Genomic DNA, 24,803 nt, shown 5'->3' with positions numbered 1-24,803 from the left:
ATAAATTTCTGCAGGGCGTGTTATCAGAACATTTTCCCCTAACGATCATAAATTCTACGCTGATCAAACTTTAATGACCCGCATTTTACAAATCCTTCAGTATTATCTGTGCGGTATTATCGATTGTAACCCGTTAACAACTTTGGGCGAGGCAGGATTATGAGTTACGCAAAGGAAAAAAGTAAGCCCCGCAGTTTCACTGGTGGCGAAAGATTTCTCTTACAATTCCCATAAAGAACTGCAATTCCCATAAAGCTCCGCTCGCAGGTTAGGCGCTGTTGCCATGGCGACCTGGGAGTAGATCAAGGCCTAAAATTGTCGGCGCCGTTTTTTTGACGAAGTTGAGAAGAGATGCCTGGGGCCAGGTAAAGAGAAGACCTATTGGGTTGAATTTTCCTTAGTGGGGACCCATGACGTGTTACACGGGATATTCCTACTGTGGGGCCGCTTGTATGTCCGGCACCCGGGCTTTTTTGCATTCCGCGTCAGCTTTCGACAGAAAGTGTCCTGGACCCCATCCCTCCTCGCCGCTGCCCCAGCGAGAGAGAAAGCGATGGCGGGTGTGATTCTGAGGCGCCGTTGCCATGGTTGTCGAGGAGTAGATCGCGGTCTAAAATCCCCGCCGTTTGTTGACCAAATTGCCACTTTCGCTCGCTTTCTTGTTCGGAGAAAGAGTGAAGCTCGCTGGGCTGCTGTTTGTTCCTGCGCCAGCGGGGAAGGGTGCTGTGGGCAAAGGGGGGCAGCTTGACGGCGGCACAATTCTTGCCTCGGGGCGGCGGCAGGAGCCACAAATGCATTTTTCCATACTTTCCCGCCCTAAAAGTGAACGAGCAGTGGCGGTGCTGCGCGATCACTTAGTGGGATCCCACCCTCTGGATCTAAAGCGGGTGAACAAGTTGATCCAAACGGTCAGAGGTGCAAAGCGTGAAAATGGAAGCGATCGGGAACAGTGTGGTCTGCCTTCCCGCTGCGCTGCTTATGAGATGCTGACTCGCACAGACTGCAAGTCAGCTCCCTTCCAACCACCTGAAGCACTCATGAATTAAATAGATGGTATGCTTGGGGAGAGAGGGTTGGACTAGATGACCTCCAAAGTCCCTTCCAACTTCTTTCAAATTCTGTGGACTAATCTATCTGTTGTAATCGTATCCAGATTTGTTTGTCATCGTCCTTCCACCCCACCCCACCCCCCGTACAGATAGTCCTCAAGTTATGACCACAACTGAGCCCAACATTTCTGTGTGAGACATTTGTTAAGTGAGTTTTGCCCCATTTTACGACCTTTTTCCCCACAGTTGGTAAGTGAATCACTACAGTTGATAAGTTAGTAACCCAGATGTTAAGTGAATCTGGCAAAGCATTGAGTTTGCTGATCAGAAGTTTGCAAAAGGGGATCACATGACTTTAGTAATGGTCGTGAATACATCCAAGTTGCGAAGTTTCCGAATTTTGATCAGATGATCATGGGGATGCTTCAAAGGTCATAACTCTGAAAAATGCTCACAACTTTTTTCGGTGCTGTTGTAACTTTGAATGGTCATTAAATGAACTGCTGTAAATCAAGGACTACCTGTAATTCCAACTAAGGAAAAGGATCTAGAGAAGTCCACGCCTCCTTGCAGGGTCCTCTGTCATCACCATACATGGCTTTGTTAGCCAAGTGGCCACTGTACTTTTGGCAATTGAAAAGACCTTCTTATGGGATGGGAACAGGATATGCTCTCAGGGAATTTGGGACAAGCACACATGCACTTGAAATTTAATAAAACTCAAATATTACCTCATCAGTAGGATGAGTTGGAGATGGTCCTCAATTTGCAACAGTTCATTGAGTGACCATTCAAAATTACAACAGCACTGAAAAAAGTGGCTTATGACCAATGTTCATCCTTATGACCATTGCAGCATCTCCATGGTCATGTGAAAATTCAGGCGCTTGGCAATTGACTCATATTTATGACAATTGCAGTGTCCCAAGGTCATGTGATCATCTTTTGCAACATTTTGACAAGCAAAGTCAATGGGGAATCCAGATTCACTTAACAATTATGGCAAGAAAAGTCATCAAATGGGACAAAATTTACTTAACAAATTTCTTGCTAGGCAACGTAAATTTCAGGCTCATCGTAAGTCAAGGATTACCTGTAGCTGCTAATGAGATGAGGAGGAAGTCCCCAAAGAAGTCAATGGCAAACCAGTTCCATGCTGTTGCCATAGAAACTACCTGGACATACAGTGGATATAGAAAGTCTACACACCCCTGTTAAAATGTCAGGTTTTTCCATTTTAAAAAAAGTCAGACCAATTCTACATTTTTCCTACCTTTATCATAGCATGTGTCTGGTTCTTGATGACTTTATAGGCAAGTGCTCTTCATGCTACTATAACATATAAGCTGTTCAATTCAATTGAAAAACAAACTGAAATCATTTAGGGAGCAAAAATAAAATTTAAAAAGCATATTAACATGGTTGCATTAAAATGCATACCCTTAAATTAATATTTTGTTGAAGCACTTGTTCTTATGACAGCATTCACGTCTTTTGGGGTGGAAGCCTGGCACAAGGCATATATTGCCTTGGGAATCCTTCCAGAAGTGCTCCAAATTCCAAGGTCATCTCCTGTGCACAACCCTCTTCAGGCCATCCCCACAGACTTTCTATAGCACAAGTGTCAAACTTGCCACATCATGTTGCCATCATGTGATGTATTATGACCTTTTTCTTCTTCGCGGAGCTATGGTGGGCGTGGCTTGCACATGATGCATCCGGCCTGCGGGTTGCCAGTTTGACACCCCTGTTCTATAGGATTCAGGAACGGGCTTTTTTTACATCTCAAAAATTTGGCATTTTAAGTGTATAGATTTTGTATATCCACTGCATCCATGGAGGAATAAAGGTTAAAAGAGTGTTTACTCTTATGACTACCACCATGGTGGAGTACAGATCAGTGCATACATCTTAGAATGAAGTGCTACTGAATTCAGTCTCATGTATAGTTATTCCCAAGGCAAAATATGCCATGCTGATAGGCTTCTATCCCAAAAGACTGAATGCTGTTATAAAAAAACAAGTGCTTCAACAGTATTAGTTTAAGAGTGTGCATCTTAACACAAACATGTTATTGTTTGTGAACTCTAAATTGACCCAAAACATAATCTGTTCTCCACACAAGGTCTAAAACTAGATAAAGAATCCAATTAAATGAATGAGTCAAAAGCATTCTTCTTGTTCTTTTATTTATTGATAAAACTATAATGTATAGCCATTTATCATTTATAAACTTCAATTAGCCAGTAACCCCTTGTGAGTTAGCGATCTGTAAAAAGAGCCATTCCTGCCTTTATCCTACAGTAAAGGAAAAATGTATTAATGTGAAAACAGAGCAAAACTGAGTGCCAGCCTGTACAGTTTAGAATTCAAGTGTCACAAACTACTCTCATGCATTTTAATGATTCTCAGTGCTATTCTGATTTTAACATAAGTACATATTTACAGAGTAATTCATATCATAGCCAATTAATATATATAATTTTAATTTAAAAATATGCTAGTATTTGGTATTTATTAGTGTTCCAAGTTTCAGTGAAGAAAGGTTTGTCAAAGTAGCTTCTTAAATGATTTGTGTGTGTGTGTATGTGTGTGTACCTTTGAATCAGTGTTGATATTTGATGACAGCTTGACGAAGTTTTCTTGGCAAAATTTTTGGGGAGGCAAAAATTTTGGGAAGTGGTTTGTTATTGCCTCATTTCTAGGGCTCAGAGAGAGTGACTGGCTCAAGATCACCAGTTGGCTTCATGCCTAAAGTGGAATTAGAATTCACAGTCTCCTGGTTTCTAGTCTGGTACTTAACTACTAATTCAGAACTGGCTTCTTTAACTGCAATTGTTGGGACATTATTCTGTTTGAAGATATGTGTATTTTGTTTTCTTTACTAGTGACACTATATGGGATATTGCTAAAGCGGAAGTTGAGAAAAGAGAAAACAATGACGATGACAGAGATACTCTGGAATGTTGTGAAAGATCGTTATTCTTTTTAGGAAATAAAAATGGGGTAATGATCAGTATTTGACTTTTATTTAAGCAGAATACTTTGTGTTTTAAATATATAATAAAAGAAATACTCCTCCTTTAGCAATCAACTTATTTAGCAATCTTTCACAGTTACCACGGTGATGAAAAAGTAACTGTGACCAATTTTTTTCATTTTGCTTTAAGTTCATAAAGCAAAAGGAAGCTGAAATAAAATTGTAAAATTGTGATATTTTTATTAAGTGATCAATTTGTTTAACAACTAAGTTGCCTGTCTCAATTATGGTTGCAAAACAAAGACTACCTGTACTATGTGCATTTCTTACTTGTATGTTCTAGTGACAATGATTGCCTCCTGTAACTTTATCCAGACTATCTGCAAATATTTTGGGATTCAATTCCCAGTTTTTCATATTTTACATTGTGGGAGTTGTTTGAATCAGTTTGAGAGTCATCAGGTTGGAGAAGGCTGTCTTAGTGAACAAACTTAAATTTGAACTGCTGACATATTCTGCTATATTTCAGTAAGAAAATATATTAATCTATAAATGACTGATAGAATTTACAATTTTGGACATACTTATTAAAAATAAGTATAACCAATCTCAGTGGGCCTTATTTTTTAAGTAAGGATACCCAGAATGAATGGAATCAGCATTATAAAAATAAAAGTTACCCAAAAACATAACCAATCATGTATTTATTTTTATAGAAATGCAAGAAAAACATATCATAAATAGACTGTTTTCTCCAATGGTTTAATCTTTATAGCATAAAGCAATAAATTATATATTGAACATTATGTGTCTTACATGCATTCCGTTTTATTTCCATCTCATCAATTTAAACCACTTCCTGTAGAAACACATTATTTGATTAACTTTCTATATACCATTACCAATGATTCCTCATATGAATGTAATAGCTACTCTAATTCTTGCGTTTAAGTGCTCTGTAGTTATTATTAATAATATCATCTCCAATATCTTGAACAATTAATAGTAATAATACCAGTACAGCTGCATTCTGATAAAAAGTAGAAGCCAACTTGCCAATAATCACATGATATATAATTGGCTAAGTTTGTAATTTTCAAACATTTTCTTAGAAATTATTTGGAGAATACTCTACAACATGTAGAATGATACAATATGCATGCATCACTGGCATTTCAATAGCATTTTTTGTTTTTAATTTCTAGGGTAAGACTAGTATTATATTGAGGTGCCTTGACAGGTATGTGTTTAAACTTTGAAACATATTTCATATTTTCAAAGTATTTATCAACAATATCTTTATAGGAATACAATATAATAATTTTTTTCAAACCATACATCTAGAAGAAACTGTATACTGTATAGTTAATATCATATCAGATGTGTTTGTGCACAAGTATTATAGGATTTGTCATTTAACATTTAATATGCACCTACCTTTCGACTGAATGATACTTCAGTGTATTTGTTTTGGGTCTCTCAGAGCTTATCAAAAACTCAGAATGTATTCCCATTTCCCACTTGCTTTGAACCATATCTTTTCTGATATCTAGCAAACTAAATATATCAATCTATGCTTTAAAATAACTAATAGCTTTTATGACATTTTAAGCACTAACATTTATGAAATCAATATATCTTGCATAAGATATTTGACCATTTTTTGAAATGTTGCTTTTTTATTATTAAATTGTTGGTATTCATTAAGTAGTACTATTAGTTCTTTAGCAGCCAGAGACATTGCAATGGCAAATTCTATTTCTGCTGTATATTCATTTTGCCAAATTTTCTACTTTTTCAAACTCCCAATATAAAGAGTAAACATTCCTAAATATACATATTTTACTCTTTGTGATTCCTTGAGTTTCTATTCGGTTGATTAGATTTTTTTTCTTAAGTGAATAGTTATTAGAAATATTCTACTGGAAATTGTAATAGTTTTAAATTTAATTATTACATAGAAGTTCATTCCAATGTAGTCATTAGAAATAATTTTCCCTAGCCAGTTTTTCTTCTGTGGAATGTAAGTGGAAAGTTTTGTGCAAATTACTTGTTTTTATAATATTTAACATTATAATATTATACTTTTTCTTAGCCTGTCAGTAACTTTGCAAATTTGGTGGGTGGGATATCCTAATCTTTTAGAGATGAAGTTCCAAAACCAACCCTAGCTTTGGAATATACTTTTGGAAGAAGAGCAAAGGGGCATAATACAGTAAGTATATTGATTTGGAAAAGTTTTCTATGAATGCTGTTGTATTAAACTTTAGGGTTTGAGAATTGCAGCATGATTTATAGAGCAGTGCATTACATCTCTTATCGGTAAAGTCATGAGCACTATCCAGTAAAAGCCTTTGGCCATTTTACATTATTGTAATGAGCTTTAGAAAACTTGTATTTTCAGTAAATTACTTTGCAATGCTTGGAAACAGTATTATATATTTGCATCATAAGTCTTTGTCAGTTTGTAGTTTTATTTTTGACCATATTTCAATTGACAACAACCTAGTGAAAATTGACAGCATATGATGTTCCCATGTCTGGAAAGTATTACCTCAATGCAGATTTAGAGTCAGTAATCTAATTGTTTCTTTCTGCCTTAAATGAATGAATTTACTATATAGATTGCAGTGTATCTATATCATCTCTCAACAAAAATATAGTTATCTCCAATAAAGTAAATAAATTGATTCCCATTTTATATTATATTTCTTGTATTCATCTGCCTGTATTAGTTTCTTCTTAGTTTTGGCTCATCTATTTTTTGCATTTATAAGTCACATTTTCAATTGCTACTCACTTAATCTACTGTTTCTGTTTTGCCTTCTTCTATTTTTAAGTCTGTGAAATAGATTTGTTATTTGACAAACCCTGACTGATTTTCTGGCAGTTCTCTTTCTCATCAACATCAAAAATATAAAGTGGCAAAATGTTCAATTTCAGTAAATCTCCAAAGAAAAGATGCCAGTCATCTATTATAATGTGATAAACATACCCAGCCACCTCAGGAATCAGATGAAAGTCTGCTAATATGAGAACAAAGTCTTCTCATAGGACTAGTGAAGTAATATTTTAGCTCTCTGATCTTTATATTAGCTACATATGAAGAAGGAATATATTTTTGACTTCACTTCCTCTACTTTCTAATGCTACATGTCCCAGCAACAATATGTTTTCTGTTAAGTAGGCTCCAGATGAGCTTAGGTAGTTTAAGGTTAGCTGGAAACATATTCTCTGTCTTTCTTGGCAATAAAACAGTTTCTTTATGTTGACTCCAACAAGAATGGTGGCGTTTCTGAAGCTTATTTATAGTGTAATTTGTTTGTAAAGTACATTGCATCTATATCTGGTAATCATAGGTTTTGGTATATTTATATTTAATTGAAGACTATTTAGATAGAACCAAAAATATCTTAGGTTTTATGTAAAAATCCTACCAGTATTTTATCATTTTTGACACCTGAAAAATTATGTAATTGAAAACACAGCTATATAATTTTTAAAAATGTTACTAATGCATCAAGACATTACAATGTGAGGGTTTTTTCCTATTACATTTTCAGCCTAAAGATATTGCTCACTTTTGGGAATTAGGTGGTGGAATTTCATTGTTGGATTTAATCCCTATACCAATAATGACAGTTAACATAAGGTAAGCAATGAAAGGCTTAATTATCAAAAGTAATTTCATTTTACAGAAAGTATTTCAATTTTAAATTTATTTGTATTTTAAGTACTCAGTCATTTTTTTAAAAAATAGTTTGGATTTAGTTGCTTGAAGTTTATGCTGTCAAGTTGTCTGCCAATGTTAGAATTGGAGTGTTATATAGTTAGGCCTGTCTAAATTGTAAAATTCTAACATCCTCAAAGGAGTGATCAATTTTTATTATAATACAGCTGACTAACTGCTAGTTTTATCTATTTGGGGGAGTAATTAAAAATGTAGTATTATTTATATTCTTAAATTGGAAAGAATCTAATTTTTGTCCTTTGTCTTTTTATCTTTGCCAGTACTACTATTTCACTCTTGGACCATTTGCTAATCTATAGTAACAGGTTTTATCAATCCAACTAATAATAGAGCATAGTAAATGTTGCTGTAAAGTTTAAATCATTTTCAAGGGAAAATGTATTTCTTTAATGTTTAGGTCTGCTTAGACTTTTGGAAGGGATGTTTTGATTCATGTGGAAGTTCTCATGGGTGAAATATTAAGGTGATATCTAAAAAAAATAAGGTTTCTTTTTGTAGAACATTTGCTGTTATTCTTGTCTTGGATCTTTCAAAACCAAATGAACTCTGGCCAACCATGGAGAATCTTCTACAAATTACTAGAAAGCATGTAGACAGAATTATATCAAAACTGGGACAAAACAATTCCAAAATAACTACTGAAATTAAGCGGAAGATGTGGAGCAATGTGCCAAAGGATCATCCTGTAAGAACTAGTATTTTATTCATATGTCACAATCTCATACAAAGTTAATTGTTTTGAGAATCATAAACAATTCTTTTATATTTTCACGCATGAGTGAAAATTTATTAGATATAAAAGAAGTTGTTCAATGGAAAATTATAGCAATTTAATGAAAATTTAGCAGGAGCAGAAAGGAGATAAGGTTTCTTATGAGTTAGACATCTAATGCTATTGTTATGGCATGTTACAACAATCAGGAGATACGATTTTACAGAAGCACTTTGATATTGGTTTTATAATCTCCTTTTCAAATAAGGGTGATAACTTCTATACATTTTTGTTACCTGGCAAGGCAACTCAAGGAAGCTATAGTTTTAAGGAAAAAATGTAGTTCCAACAATCTTCAATACAACTCTATACTTTGCACTTATTCAAGTGTCTATCACAAAGTCAGTGTCTTTTGATAACATGACAACTAATTAAATATGAATTTTTAGGGACGTTAATACCAGCCCTTGACACTCAATTGGTAATTTGCTCTCTTGAAGAAAGTAAAATAGATTTCCAAAGCTGTCATTGAAAATATACCTGGTGCTTTGCCTTGTATAGAGGTTTCACATATTTTATATGCTGAGTGAGGTCATTCCTCAGTGTGGGATTAAGTATCATCACTATGCTGATGACACTGATACTCCATCTATCTCTTCCCCAAGCCATTTAAGTAATGTTGTCAAAGTGTTTTCTCAGTACCTAGAGAATGTGTGGGTCTAGATGGGGAAGAAACAGTTTTGACTCTGGCACTGAAAATAGAGATGTCAGTGTCATAATGCACATAAATCAATGGTGCAGCCACATCTGAAATAGTTCTGGTAACTGTATCTCAAAAAGAATGTAGTGGAAATACAGACGATTTAGAAGAGGGTAATCAAGATGATCAAGGAACTAGGGCAACTTCCCTTTTGGGGAAGATTATGACATTTAGAATCTTTAGGGCTGAAAGGAGACAAATGAGAGGGACAAAATTAAATAATTTTTTTATACAAGTAACTGAATCTTGGAATTTGCTATCATGAGATGTGGTGCTGGCTATAAGGTTAGTTGGATTCAAGAAATAAAGAACAGATCAGTTCATTTCATAGAAGTGATGGAGATCAGTGGCTGTTGGCTTGATGGAAGTATAACTTGATCTACTGAGAGACTATTGGGCTTCCGTGAGCAACTGGCTGGCCACTGTGAGGACAATGCTTGACTAGATGAACTAAGGATCTGTCGAATCACAGTACTACATATGTTCTTATGAAAATACATTTCCTGTCTTGCTTCATTTATTTCATTGATTCCAATTTACCAACACTCTGTAGGGGGAGAAGGCCCAGCACCTTCCCACTTTGTCTATTATGAAAATCACACCTATAAGTGCAAAGATAAGGTGTCCTGGACAAGAGGAAACCCTTCCCACCAATCTCAGTATCTACTCAGTTTCTTCCTGTTTAGCTTCTGCTACTGTGCAACCTTTTTCACATGTTTCAAAACAGTAGCATAAGCCACTATTGAGTTACTGGCATCCCCATTTGACTACTGCAGGTTAAGTGCTATGCAGTCTTAAATTCTATGTATTCCAAGCTTATATTGAGAAATGAGAGTTATCTATATAATATGGAACATTATTTTTTCAGCAAATTGTCATTACATTTGCAATTGATAACAATACTATTTTTCTTATTAGGATCGTGAGCTAATTGACCCTTTTCCAATTCCACTAGTTATAATTGGAAGCAAATATGATCTATTTCATGTAAGTAATGCTCATTTAAGCTTTTCTGCTATGTACAATTTTGTGAGTTTGGATTTTTATTTTTTAAAATAATTTTATTATATATGTTTCTTTGTACCAAATATTACTTTCCCTTTAGTTTATTGATGCCAAGGAATCTAATGTGTACAGTTACCATTGGGAATGAATAAGTTAATTATGTAACAGTGAAGTTTCTGGTAAACACTACAGTTTCCCAGTTTAAAAAGAGTGAATTATTAGTATGTTCTTCTTTCTGTAGCAAATGTACACGCTTTCATCACTTAACAATTGATCTGTTCCTCTGATCAGAATTGAATGATAGCTTCAATTTCTAAAGCCCTGGCATTGATTTATAAAATAAGTTTTTGAAGGCATTTTTTTTGAAGGATCATCTTGATCAGCTTAAGAAGCCCTGGAAAATGAGTTACATTAATAACAAGATAAGACTTAAAATGAGATAAATTAGTAGCAAAGACCTGTTATCTAAGAATTTCCTCTTAAAGAAATATTTTAAGCCTCAATATGCTTCATAATTTGTGTGTTCCTTAAACTGTGAATATTATAAAATCTCAGTATTTTAGTTATATAGCTTACTATTAACATATATTTCTTTCATTATCTCATTTTAATGCTTTTAAAAACAAAAATAAACACATTCCTTTTGCATTCTTAAATGTTATGCAATTTCTAAACATTATTTGGTAGGGTTCGATATATTTTAGAAAGCTTTCATTCTTAGTACTTAGGTAGCAAGATAAAACATTTGTACCAAATCACCTGTATAATACATAATTATTAGCATTGCAAACCTAGATTCTTTTAATAGCTTGCTTTAGAAATCATATTCCTTCAAGATGACTCAGCCACATTCCAAAAACAGAATGAACAGACCCTGATGAGTTATGGTTAAAACAAGTTTGAAAAGATAGACAGGCAGCTGAAATTGATCAGAATTATAACTTCAGAAGAAATAGTGTAATTATGATCAATTGTCCATTAGTGAAATATTCATAATTTAATACTTACACATTACTTAAAGCACAATAATCTTGAAGCCATGTTATCCCTCTGTTATTCTTATTTGTCTTATGATATAATACAAATAATCTTCGAGTTATGACCATTCATTCAGCAGTAAGATGACAGCAATGCTAAACAAATGGTATTTACATCTGGTTCCCAAAATTATGGCCTTTGCAACCCCCCTACAGTTACATGATCAAACTTCAGGTGCTTGGCAGCCTATTCACATAGCCACAGGGGTGCTTCAAATCTCCCCCCCCCCCCCACCTCTATATCTGTCTCCCCATCTCTACCCTTTTGGCCTCTGTATATAACAGCACCCCTTCGCACCTTAAACTCTACACCACAGCCAGCCACCCAGCATCACAACACAAGCCCCAGCCGCCATCACAAGCTCTGCAACACCCACCCAACCTTTACCGTCTTCCACTGTGATGAGGCTTGGCCAGCCTGGCCTTATGTGAGGCAGTTACTGACCATGCCAGGCCTTCCCATGGCCACCCACACTGTTCTCCAAATTGAATGTACCCCACACTCTCTTTCTCCAGCTTTCCATTACTTACACCTTCCTTCCCTAGCATCTCTATGCTTGCCCACATCTGTGCCCTCCTTCCCTTGCCTTTTTGCCCTCACATGCACCCCATGCCCTCCTTCCCCAGCTTCCCTCTGCTCCCACCACAGCATTTCCTTCCTCAAATTGTGCATGGCCTAAGCGGAGCCTCCCACCTTCCTGCAGCCCTCCTACACTGCTTGCTTGGGAATCCCACAAGCAGTTCCTTTTGTATTATGACAGCAACTAGAATTGGCTAGATTGCTGTCACTAAGCAATGTGGTCACATGACATTACAGTTTACAACTGTTTCACTTCATGATGGCAATCTCTGTCCCAATTGCCATTGTAAGTCAATGATTACCTGTATTATAATAGAAGTGCTCTTGATTTATTAAATCATATTTTTCTGTTGTTTAAGTTAAATAATTCCAATTTAATTGTAATATGCCAAACAAATGTTTGGGTTTGAGATAATCATGGTTTGTATTTAATAATTAAAGTACAATTGCCTGATTCATGTACAGATATTTATTCTTAGCCCAATAAACAAGACTTGCTGGACTAGAACAATTATATGTAGATCAGATCTTAGTTAATGTTTGGAAACTGTTACTATTATTTAGCTATAATAGTTTGAACAATTGGCCATTATTGGAAAAGTTCACCATATACATTGGCATATTCATTAGGTTAATTTATTTCTAGTAATAATAATACATTTAAACATATCCATATACTATATACTTAGGATCATTTTAAATGTATTAAACCAAAGGTTGATAAAAAATAATCCCTATAATTCTGCTTTCAGATATGTTGATAATTTAATAACAACACCATGGTTACTTGCTACCTTTCAGAAAAATAATAATATGGTTTGCTGATACTGAGATGAAAGTAACATTTGACCTAATTTTTAAATAGTTATCTCTTAGTTTAAAAATATGTAATGTAACCCTATTATATACTGTAAAATATCTCAGATGCTATTTTTTTTTTTAGGAATTTGATTCTGAGATGAAAAAAATAATATACAAGACACTTCGATTTGTTGCTCATTATTATGGTGCATCTTTAGCGGTATGTATGATTGTATTTTAGAAGTACAATCCAACTGGTATTTAATCTTTTTGAGTGTATTGGTTTCACTGAAAATAAAAACTTACTGTGTAGGAGGAATGAAAAAAGCAAATCTCATCTTACAGAAGATATATTTTAAAACAGTCCAATAAAGTATATGTATATAAATATCAAATACAATTACATATAGAATGCTACTTTATATTGAGCCTGCCTGGTTTGAAAAAGATACGCTGTAAGGGAACATACAGTAAATGAATGAAAAGTTCAATTATTTGCCAGATGGAAAAATGGGCACATTTTATTTATAAAATATAATACAATCAAAGGAAATACAGAAATAAGTTTGTAACACTATAGATAGTATAGGTTTAAATCTAAAGGTTATGGTTATTTTAAGTATCTTTAATAAAGAAAATTCTAGTGTATTTTTTAAAATCATTTTTATGTTGCAATGAGTTTTTTGTGTGTGGACATTTGATAGCTTCTGAATTAAATTAATGTATTGTAGTTGGAATTAAATTATTGTGTTTGGATTTAATTGATATTTAATTGACTAACCAATCTTGTTGAAATGTATCAATCTGTTGGCATAGATACTTTATTCATGACATGCTTCAGAACCAATATTCTCCCAGCAGATCCTCAGTAGGATTCCCTTTTCTCTGATGTTACCTTTAAGTATATTTCAGAGGTCCCTTCAAGGCCAGGCCTTTTAAAAGTTACTATTGAAACAGACACATATTCATACAGAAATATAAAACTACAAGAGTAGAAAAGCAAAATTAATAAAAAGAAACAACAAATGTATACATTTTGCAATGCTGATACCATTTTATATTTGCATATAAGTGATTATATAATATTAAGAAGTACAAAGATTATAAATATATTCACTTAAAATGGATATATTTTAAAGTTTTCTACTAACGTTTTCTACTAAAAAGATTCAGATTGGGACTCTTCCATACCCAGCTGTCTACTCAACATGATTTTATATAAATAAAGATGTTAGAACACAATTTTTATATTTATTGGTTAAAAATGGTTAAAAATGAAAAATAGATTTCATTAAAGCAAGCTGCAATTGTTCTTCAAAATATTTTACCGCCATGTTATTTTTTTAGCCATTGCAAATTATAAATGTAATCTCATAACTGATTTTTATGATCAATTCTCCAAAATAAATTGATGGCAGATTTACTGTATTTTTCAGACTATAAGATGCACCAAGATTTCAAAGAAGTAAGAAAGAAAAAAAAAGTTTTTGTCCTCCCTGGCCCCAAGAGCACTCTGCAGGCTTCAGCAGAGCTGGGGGAAGACAAAAACACCTCTGTTTTTGTGGGAAATGGGCCGTTTTTTGCAAAAACTGGGAAAATTTTGCCTTTCCCCAGCCCTGTTGAAGCCTGCAGAGTGCTTTTGGGGGGGGGGGTTGGGGAAGGCAAAAACGCCTCAGTTTTTGCAAAAAAAGGCCCATTTTTCGCAAAAATGGGGTGCGGGTGCGGGGCTTTGGGAGGCCAAAAATGGCTATATTCGGTTTATAACATGCACCAATATTTCCATGCTCTTTTAGGGAGGGGAAAGGTGTGACTTATACTCCGAAAAATGCGGTATGCTATAAAGAAATGCAAGCTCATTTATAGAATTCACATCCCAAATCCTCTTCCAATACATTTTTTGTGATTTTCAAGGAAACCGGTCACATATGCTATATCATTTTAAAATAATATATTAATGATTTTAAAAAATTAATATGTATCTTAAAAAGGGATAATATTTAACTCTTTAAAGAAGATAGATGTGAACTAGTCTTTAAATCTTATTTGTGTTAAGAATAAATGAATTCTTAAACTCTTAGAAATATTATGTCTACATCAAAGTACAGATATTCCTCAACTTAATGACCACAATTTAGCCCAGAATTAATGTTGTCAAGTGAGAAATTTGTTAAGTGAGTTTTGCCCCATTTTACAACTTTTCTTGCCATATTTATTAAGTGAATTAACTATAGTTGTTAAATTAGTAACACTGTTGTTAAGGTCATCTGGCTTCCCCGTTGATTTTGCTTGTCAAAAGGTCAAAAAAGGTGATCTCAAGACCCCAGGACACTGCAACTGTCATAAATATGAGTCAGTTGCCAAGCATCTGAATGTAAATCACATGACCATGGGGATGATATAACGGATGATGTAAGTATAAAAAATAGTTATAACCAGTGGTGAAATCCTTTTTTTTTTTTTACTACCGGTTCTGTGGGCGTGACTTGGTGGGTCTGGCAGGGGAAAGATATTGTAAAATTCCATTCCCACCCCTAGCCAGGGGTGGTATTTGCCGGTTCTCCGAACTACTCAAAATTTCCGCTACCGGTTTTTCAGAACCTGTTGAATTTCACCCCTGGCTATAACTCACTTTTTTCAGTGCCATTGTAACTTTGGTCATTAAACGAACTGTAGTAAGTCAAGGACTACCTGTACGGGTCATAGAAATCAGTGTATGTTCACTCATGTTAAAAGAGGGGCAAGTTTTGAATGGTCTGGGTATGGCATTTTACTATGTGAAGAATATAATCAAATTGTTATGTTCTTCTCTCAGTTTACTAGCAGATCAGAAGCTCTGTGGTTGAAAACACGTGCACTTATTAACCATTTGGCCTTTGGTTTTGATAGAAGGTAAGTTATATGATTTTATACAAATGGCAAACTTGTCCAAAATGTTCAGTAAATACATGCAAATAGATTTTAAGGCAACTCTTCTACATGATCAAGGATTCTTGCTCTCAAATACTGACCACCCAATTAAGGTTTATGAAATAAGCAAAGTTGTAAGTGCTGAAAATGTTTTTAAATTAGGCTTTTGTCTAGACAATATTTTTCTGCTTTAAATGAGCAAAGCATTTGTAACAAATGGGCATTTATTGAAAAAGTAGCACTGTGCAATCCTAGGAAAACCACTGTTTATTTAAAAAGTTGCAGCAGGAGTTTCATTTATGCCTTCACATACTTCAAAGTGCTTTTTGAACTGAATATCCTGCTCCTACATGTTGCAAATTAAACTTTTGAACAAGGTTTATAACTAATTTATTCTATTCATATTTTTAAAGCAAATCCATGTCAGTGGACCCAAGTAAACCACTTTTTATTCCAGCAGGAATGGACTCCCTTAGTCAAATAGGTTGGTAATCTTTTTTAATTTGGTTGACTATGGTTTAATTATTGCCCATGAAGATTTAAGAATATAGAAAGTACAGCAGGAGTGTCAAACTCAAGGCCCGCGGGCCAAATCCATCCCATGGGATGCTTAAATCTGACCTGCAGGGCTGGCCTGGAAATATCAATGGACTGACCCATAGTGCCTCTGCTGGCCAAAATGGGCCATGATGTGGCCAGGGGCAGCCTCCCTGTGGCCTGTTTTCAGGCAGCAAAGTGCTTCAGGAAGCCACAGAGGCCAAAAGGAGGCTGTCCGGGGCCTCCACGGGGCCTGTTTTCGGCCAGCAGAGTGCTGCTATTTACTATACTGGAAATTTACCTCTGGTGTTAGATGTTGTATTATCATGTTATTTATACTATTGTATTTTTATTATTAGTTGAATAATAACACACAATAGTATAAATAGCTTTTCTGTCTGGAAAAGCAATTTACTATTAACAATGGGGTATAAATTTAGAAATAAAAAGTTTAGTAGAATATGAAGCATGGGTAATAAATATTTGCCAGTAATATCTGGTAGAAGAGATAAGAAAATGGTTATAGTAAAGAACTGTGGAAAGAAAGAAGAGAAGGGGGAAAATGAATCTTGAGCCTGTGTCAAATGTCCACTATGATCACGCCCACCATGACCACGCCCATCATGACCATGCCCAACTCCAGTCGCCACCACCAGCTCTCCGAAGTCAAACACAACCCTGATGCAGCACTCAATGAAATCAAGTTTGACACCCCTGGAATACAGGGATGAAACAGACAAAATAAAAGTAGTTCTGAAACATCAAAGAATACATTTATGTATAATATCATTGAAATAGATTGCAGTTTTTTTTGAAAGATTCAAATATCTTCAGTACTACTCTAATTATATAAATTACAATGTAATCCAACAGCTATCTAGTCAGCAGTAAGTCTTATTGAGTTCAGTAAGAATTACATTCAGTCAGATGTGTAACAGATGTTAGCTATGGTACAGCAGTTTTAATATTCTGAGTTGCCTGAGCCATCTGAATGTTCACCGGATGATTTGAATCAATTACTGTCTCTCAGCCCAGCCTACTGTGTTTCCCGAAAATAAGACCAGGTCTTATATTAATTTTTGCTCCAAAAGACGCAATTAGGGCTTATTTTCCAGTTAGGTCTTATTTTCAGGAAAATGTGGCACTAAATCCATCTGACGGACAACTTTAACTGGGACTTATTTTGGGGGTAGGGCTTATTATTACAAGCATCCAAAAAACCATGCTAGGGCTTATTTTCTGATTAGGTCTTAGTTTTGGGAAACCATTGTAGGCTGGGCTGAGAGAAAGTAACTGATTCAAATCATCCAGTGAACATTCAGATGGCGGGGTGTCCTGGAAAAAATGGGAAGAGGCAGCAGATGACAGATGGCTTACTTCTCTTTTAAACTGTTGAATGAATATTATTACAAATATTTTTAAATAATTGTTAGGACCACCTCCTGCTGCTGATAGTGACATTGGAAAGTTGCATGCACAAACACCTTTGGATTTATGGAAAAAAGTTTTTGGAAAGATATTTCCCCCAAAGGTAGGCTTATTTCCAATTAGTATATTAGAGTATATTATTGTTTTATTATTAATCATTAATGATATATTAAATTACCTCTAATTAACCCAAATTGTTAGTTCTGTTCACCACAGTTTGGACCAATAAAATATAACTGAATCCACTAAGAACAAAGGAACTTGAATCCCTATGGAGACCCAGCCTTTTAGCTAATGTTCTGCTAGCAATCAAGTACTGCCTAGTTGGCCACAGCCATCATAGCCTATGGCCTTCATCATAAATTGCCCTATATATGAATGAGCTGCAAAGAAAAAAAAAGATGTTTCTATAGGAGTATTAATTTTACTGTGGACTGAATGTCTTCTTGTATTTTGCTTGAAATATTGTAGACACAAAGCTGCTTTTCCGCCTAATACTGCATAAATCACATGTGGTGCACCCAAGCCACCTTCTAGCTCTACTAATAAGAGTTGCCTGAAAGAACCCAGAGATGTTAACAGTTCTAGTGTCCTTGATGGACATATCTGTATGCAAAACAGAGGTGGTATTCAGCAGGTTCTGACCAGTTCTGGAGAACCGGTAGTGGAAATTTTGAGTAGTTTGGAGAATCGGTAAATACCACCTCTGACTGGCCACACCCCCATCTATTCTCTGCCTCCCGAGTCCCAGTTGATTGGGAGGAAATGGGGATTTTGCAGTAACCTTCCCCTGGAGTGGGGAGGGAATTGAGATTTTACAGTATCCTTCCCCTGCCACAGCCACAGACCAGTAATAAAAAAAATTGAATCCCACCACTCATTCAGAGGTGGAAGGAAAGGGGAGCAGGCTCTAATTTGATTATTTTAGCAGCAAAAAATGGTAACTTCCTTCACAGCATTAGTTCTGATTAGGATATCAAATAGTTTGGTAATAAAATAATAATAATGAAAACAATAATACATTATAATTAATCATAATATAATATAAAATGCAGAGCCTTTCAACTAAAAAGTTCACAACAAGTAATTACCAGAGGAAAAAGGGATACTTGGGCTGAAAATGTTTCTCTACACTTGTTAAGGGACATTTCAAGGCACACTTAAGTTAAGCAAGTTAAATAAAATTACTTTTTCTACTTTTTACTTTATATTTTTAGAAAGTAGACATTTTCAAAGAAGCTAGGGACCCAGCTCAGGATCCACAATATGCTGAAAATGAAGTTGACGCCATGCGAAGTCAAAAAAATGAGGTATGTTGTTAAGCTACTATTGTGGCCATATTTTCTATAATAAAACCTGGATAATTTATCTGGTGTTCCTCAGTTGCTATAAATATGTCCAAAACTATTAAAGTTGAGCTTTTCTGGTCAGAGAGCCTCTTTTAATCACAAAGGAGGTTGTTTTTTTTCCAAATCACTTTGAATAATAATTTCCTAACATAACACACAACAATTTGAGTTACTTTAGAAAGAAAACAGATAAAGACTCCTGCGTGAGGAATTGTGAGCTAGCATGTCTCCAAAGGAGCAGCAAAAATTCAATGTCACAACTGAAGGACCAGCAAGGAGACTGGTCCCACGAAATCTCTCTTGAGATATATTTATCATTGGATAGCTTAATATTAGTTTCTAGAAAATTGTTTATCTGGGTATATATATATCTACGTACATACATATATGCATGCATGCATGCATGCATACATACATACATACATACATACATACATACATACATACATACATACATACATACATATATATATATATATATATATATATATATATATGTTATATTTGTGCTGATAAATAAATAAAGGGAGACTAGTATAGATCTATTTCAAGCTATTTAGCTCTCATCAGCTAGCCATACCCTTACTGGGAATCGAGTATATACCTTTCACCCTAGCTTGGCTGATAAGGAGTCGAGCTCTGTAGCTCAGTGGTTAACACATCTGCCTAAGAGGCAATACAGCACAGGCTCGATTCCCAGTAAGGGTATGGCTAGCTGATGAGAGCTAAATAGCTTGAAATAGATCTATACTAGTCTTTCTTTATTTATTTATCAGCACAAATATAACAAATGTAACAAAAAGGCAACAGTAAAAAATATTGGGTTTCTGCCTGGATGGTCTCTTATGACGAGCCGAAGGATAGAGAATGGAAGTAGTGATCTTCCTCCCATATTTGGGCATACCGGGGGTTGTAAAAATCTAACAGATACCTTTCACCCTGGCTTGGCTGATAACGGATAAGAGCCTGTGGCCTAATGGCTAAGATGTCTGCCTAGTATTTAATATAGCCCAGGTTCAAATCCCAGTAAGGGTATGGCTAGCTGATGAGAGCTAAATAGCTTGAAATAGATCTATACTAGTCTCCCTTTATTTATTTATCAGCAAATACAACAAAATATACATATATATACATTCATACATATACATACATACACATACACACACACACACACACACACACACACACACACACACACACACACATATATATATATATATATATATATATATATATATATATATATATATATATATATGTCTCTAGTTGTTCGGGTTTTCTCCCGCGTAGAATTGGAGATGTCTTGGCGACGTTTCGACGAAGTCTCATTCGTCATCTTCAGGCTGCTTCAGACTACTTCAGGTTTGGTGTTTCCACCAAACGTCGCCAAGACATCTCCAATTCTACGCGGGAGAAAACCCGAACAACTAGAGACCTACATACTAACACCCGCGAAAACCTCAGAAAACTATATATATAATATGCATTAGCATTAAATAAAAGCTAGTTTTGTAAAAATAGGCCCATATAACATATTTTAAAACAACTTCATATTTTCTATACAACTTTCTGAATTCTGAATTTCCACACTATATTTAAAGACCTACACAGTTTAACATAAATGCATCTTAGGGATCAAATCATTAATAGTGAACCAAATTATTATCTTAACTGATATAATGTTTATTTATGGAGCTGAAATCATCTACAATTAAATACATATTCTAGGGTACTTCCACTAGATGACAAATAAATTCGGAATGACAGATTTAGGTCATTAATTGTGATCCTGATTTATGTATGAATGTGTGTACATTCCACTGGATTATGACTTTCATAGAGCTCAGATATGTTACTGAATTTATTTTGTCACTTAGAATAGAGCATTCAGTTTAATTGCTTGTCATATACATTCTTGCTTTTCATTCATTCAAAATGTGATTGGGTGCTGCTTTTATTAACAAAATAGGAAAATCAGGGGAGCAGTAAGATTAATTTTCAATATGATTTAATCTTTTTCCAGGAGTTTCTTAGTTGCAGCATTCTTTTCTTTTAGAAAGATTGTTATCGTTATTGATGCCATTGAATGTTGCTACAGCTTTTGTTGCTGGTAATATTGCAGGAAAAATATGGTAATAGACAAGTTTCTGTCAAAAGAAAATTATCTGCAGCTATTTCCCTAAAATTTCCATTTGAAGTTCGGTTATTATAAGATTATTGTAACATTTGAACTGGCTTTTATGAAAACATTTTGGGATTTTTATATTTCATTTGATTTTAAAAGCTGCCAGATAACCCTGAATACATCTGTAAGAAAACACTTCCCTGGCTACATTCAGTTTTTAAATGCATCAGGATTTCCCATAATTATATGAAAATTGAGAGTGAAATGGCTGTTATCTTAAGAATAAGTATTAAATGCTTCAGAAAGCTAATCTTCCCCCCCCCCTTTTGTAGTCCTTTGTTCCATACATTCTTTTAAAGATAAAGCATTTATAGAGAGAAGAGCATTTATGCTAAAGGTATACTGTCAAATATAATGCTTTGTATTCTGTTTCTTGGAGGTATTCATGCATGGTAGCATTTTAGTTTGTGCATTTTTCCTTGATCATTTCATGTTGCTCTTTGGACTCAGAATGTCTATCTATAGAGTTTTATATACTTCTCATATTGCTGCTGACATTAAGGACCATGGATTGGAAGCAGCACCAGAGATCACGATTTCTAACCAAATCTTTCTCAAAGTCAAAGAAAAATCTGTCCTAGAATGAAACTGTTTGGATTTTTTTTTTGCACTGATGCTCAGCTGCCATGGAAAAATCCTACCATTTTTCTAGAATACACCACATGTATAATGCATATCAGTTTACTTCTTTCTTATGACTTTTTCATTCAGCACAGATGATTCCCACTTCCCCAGTTCTTGATGATAATAAGGCTGGAATTGAATTTCAATGAAGTTAGCTTGTAGTGACAATGAAGGGGCTCTGTTATCACAAGATATTTAAAATCACAGGATTTGAGATTCTGTATACTTCAGATTTTATTAATACAAATAATTTGATAGAATAAACATATATTGTCAATGTTATGCACTTCAGAGGTATTTTGCAATGGTTAATGTTGTTTAGTTATATCATTATCAGACTGTGATACTAGAAAGTAATTTTGGTAAGCTTTACTTAAAATAAGGAAATTCCCCATTCCTAATCCTAACTCTTCAGAATGGTTTACAATCAGTTAACTCAGAATTAAGGCTTATTTGATCAGTGGAGATCACAGCTGCAACATAATCCTTTCCATTTGAAAAAGAATTCAAACTAATCTTAGTGCTACATCCTGAAATGGATGACACTAGATTTAAAAACTAATTATAGCTCACATGTTTAGTACTTGGTACAATTGTTGATATTTTTCAAGTTGTTTGCACAGTTGTTAGTATTCAAGTCACTTTGTTTCTGCTCTGCCTGATCAGATAAGTAAATATGCATCTGGAGAACAAGAAGGGACTGAAATTTGAGAAGTCAATTAGCAATTTTGCTAAATTTACAAAAAGATATGTGACAAATTAAACTAATTTATGAAATGTCCATAATTATGAAAAATGTTTTCATTTTATTATGATGATAAATTGTTTAGTCCATATTTATACTTTTTTATTTTGAAAATTCAAAATCAATTCACTTTTGAACTGTTGAGTTACTAAATAAAAAACTATTTCCATGCCTCAGTATAGCCCTGGGTAAGGGCTCTTTGAAACTGCAAGTGGTTGTTATGAGTGCTCTTACAGTAATGTACTTCAGTAATTTTCTAGCCAACCATGGCATACGGAAACAGTATGAAATTAAAAAAAAAATAGAGTTTGCTTAATGTAGAAAATGTACCTGAAAACATCTTTAACCATGGCTTATTCTATGAACCACTTGCAGATTCAAAGATGAAACTGATGCACCAATTTGCCCAATGATAGTTATAGTCAGACACAAGAATTTTAGTAGTATATAGATGTGTATAGGATACAAAGGGAAAGAATGGGTCTGATTCAATGTTTGCAGTAGAATATAAAATGTGATGCATAGTTGGATTCATAATATTCGCAAGCTGAAAAGTGCAATGCAATTGTTAAGATCTTGTGATTTAATGTTTCAATCTATCCCTTTCCCTTTCAGGAATTAGAACAGTACAAAAGAAATGCTGCTAAAACCTGGAAAGAAATAGAATTTGATTCTTGACTGAGAATTATTTACCTTTCATCAATCTTTCAGTTTAAATCTAGAATTCATGTGTTTCAGTGGATTCAAGTAAGGTTTTAAGAGCAGTTTAATATATGACATGAGATCAGTTGTCTCAAGAAGAATTGAAAAGGTACCTGAAAAATCAACTAACAGCAAATTGATGTCCTACTGCTCAGATGGCTAGCATAGCCAGCCATTATATTAAAACCTTGCATATATATGTATTATCTGTTGGCTACATTGATGCAAAAGTTTGACTAAATAATTCCTGTAGTTGTATAATATTGTGGTATGTTGTTTATCAGCTGAGCCATAAGCATCCATAACTTTTCCATACATCAGCACATGCAGTAAATGATACGTTTTAAACTATTAGACAATGCAGTAGTCCAGAACTAACACTGTTTCTTGCAGACTGTTTTTCTTTAATTGCAGAATGCACAGATTTTATTGATCTTAGCAAAAGTATACTTGAAAATAAGGAAATTCATCTTTATGTTTTCACACGTCAATAGTTTAAGCCAATTTAAACTGCATTGAAAAATATTTACATTTTAAATAAATTTTTCAATACAAGATAAGTTTTATATATAAGGATTTCTCATGCATATATAAATACTTATACATGACATTTGTATGCAACAATTTCAATAAAAAGTAATTCCAATTCATTTCAATTGTCCATGCATAATTTATGTCTATGGCTAACTGGTTTGTATGATACAACTAGCATCAATTACATCAGTTCACTTTGTCTTTTCAATACAAGTAGTCCTCGGTTAGTGACTATTTGTTCAGCTACCTTTCAAAGTTATGACAGTGCTGAAAGAAGAGATTTACAGCTTGTCCTCGAAATTGCAGTCATCATGGTCACATGATCACAATTCAGGCACTTGGCAACTAGCTCACAATTATGACAGTCGCAGCATCTTGCAGTCATATGATAATTATTTGTGACCTTCCTTGCCAGCTTTTAACAAGCAAAGCCAATGAGAAAGCCAGCAGGAGGTCCCAAATAGCTATCACATGACATCACACCTAATGACCACACAGGATTTGCTTAACAACCTCAACTGGAATTGTTGTTATAAGTGAGTGTGCTCACAACCACATTGTTTAGAACAGAGTTCCCAATCCTAATTACCATTGTTACCCAAGGACTGAATATTGAAGACCTAATCTCTTAGCAATAATAAGGATAATAATAAACGTATGGAGAATCTGTTTCTATTGCCCAGCTGCAGTTTCCATGTTGAAGGTATGTCGTTCAAAAGTATGTGTGAATCTAAAAATATTAAACTTTGTTTCAAATTTAAATAAATATGTAATTACCAGAACATACTAATTCCAATAAAGCCTTTTTTACATTGAACAAAAAGAGAAAATATAAAGCCTTGTCTTATTCCTTTCCTGACTTGGAACCAATCTATTTTGCCAGTTCCATCTGGACTGCAGCTTATCCGGCATATACAGTAGGTTTTTCCATTTCCATTTTCTGAAGGACATTCCACAGTTTTTTATGGTTAACACAATTAAAGGCCTTGCTATAATCTTTAACTTTCTCAATTATCCAGTCTACATCAAAAAGCTTTGTTGTTTCTCAACCTACTCTGAAAATCCAGTTTCTGGCATCTCCCTTTCCATTTAGGGATCAAATCTGTATTGAATGATC

At 34.5% G+C, this 24,803-nt stretch overlaps 1 protein-coding gene across 1 annotated transcript; it reads left to right on the top strand.

The window, feature by feature from the left end:
- The first annotated feature begins 251 nt into the window (after nt 1-251).
- DYNC2LI1 (dynein cytoplasmic 2 light intermediate chain 1) lies at nt 252-23,536 on the top strand. Its single transcript, XM_014056851.2, has 13 exons — nt 252-365; nt 3,938-4,055; nt 5,235-5,269; nt 6,175-6,244; nt 7,593-7,681; nt 8,279-8,465; nt 10,171-10,239; nt 12,818-12,895; nt 15,488-15,564; nt 15,996-16,066; nt 17,553-17,650; nt 18,765-18,857; nt 23,066-23,536. The coding sequence occupies exons 1-13, from the start codon at nt 352-354 to the stop codon at nt 23,126-23,128; spliced, it is 1,062 nt and encodes a 353-aa protein (XP_013912326.1). The 5' UTR covers nt 252-351; the 3' UTR covers nt 23,129-23,536.
- Nucleotides 23,537-24,803: the final 1,267 nt, after the last annotated feature.

This window comes from Thamnophis sirtalis, unplaced genomic scaffold (genome assembly GCF_051295495.1).
Source record: "Thamnophis sirtalis isolate CommonGarterSnake01/CBP01778 unplaced genomic scaffold, rThaSir2_p1.2 scaffold_6, whole genome shotgun sequence".
Classification (NCBI taxonomy): Eukaryota; Metazoa; Chordata; class Lepidosauria; order Squamata; family Natricidae; genus Thamnophis; species Thamnophis sirtalis.
The sequence above is the reverse complement of the archived record's forward strand: the minus strand, read 5'-3'. Positions and strand labels throughout refer to the sequence as shown.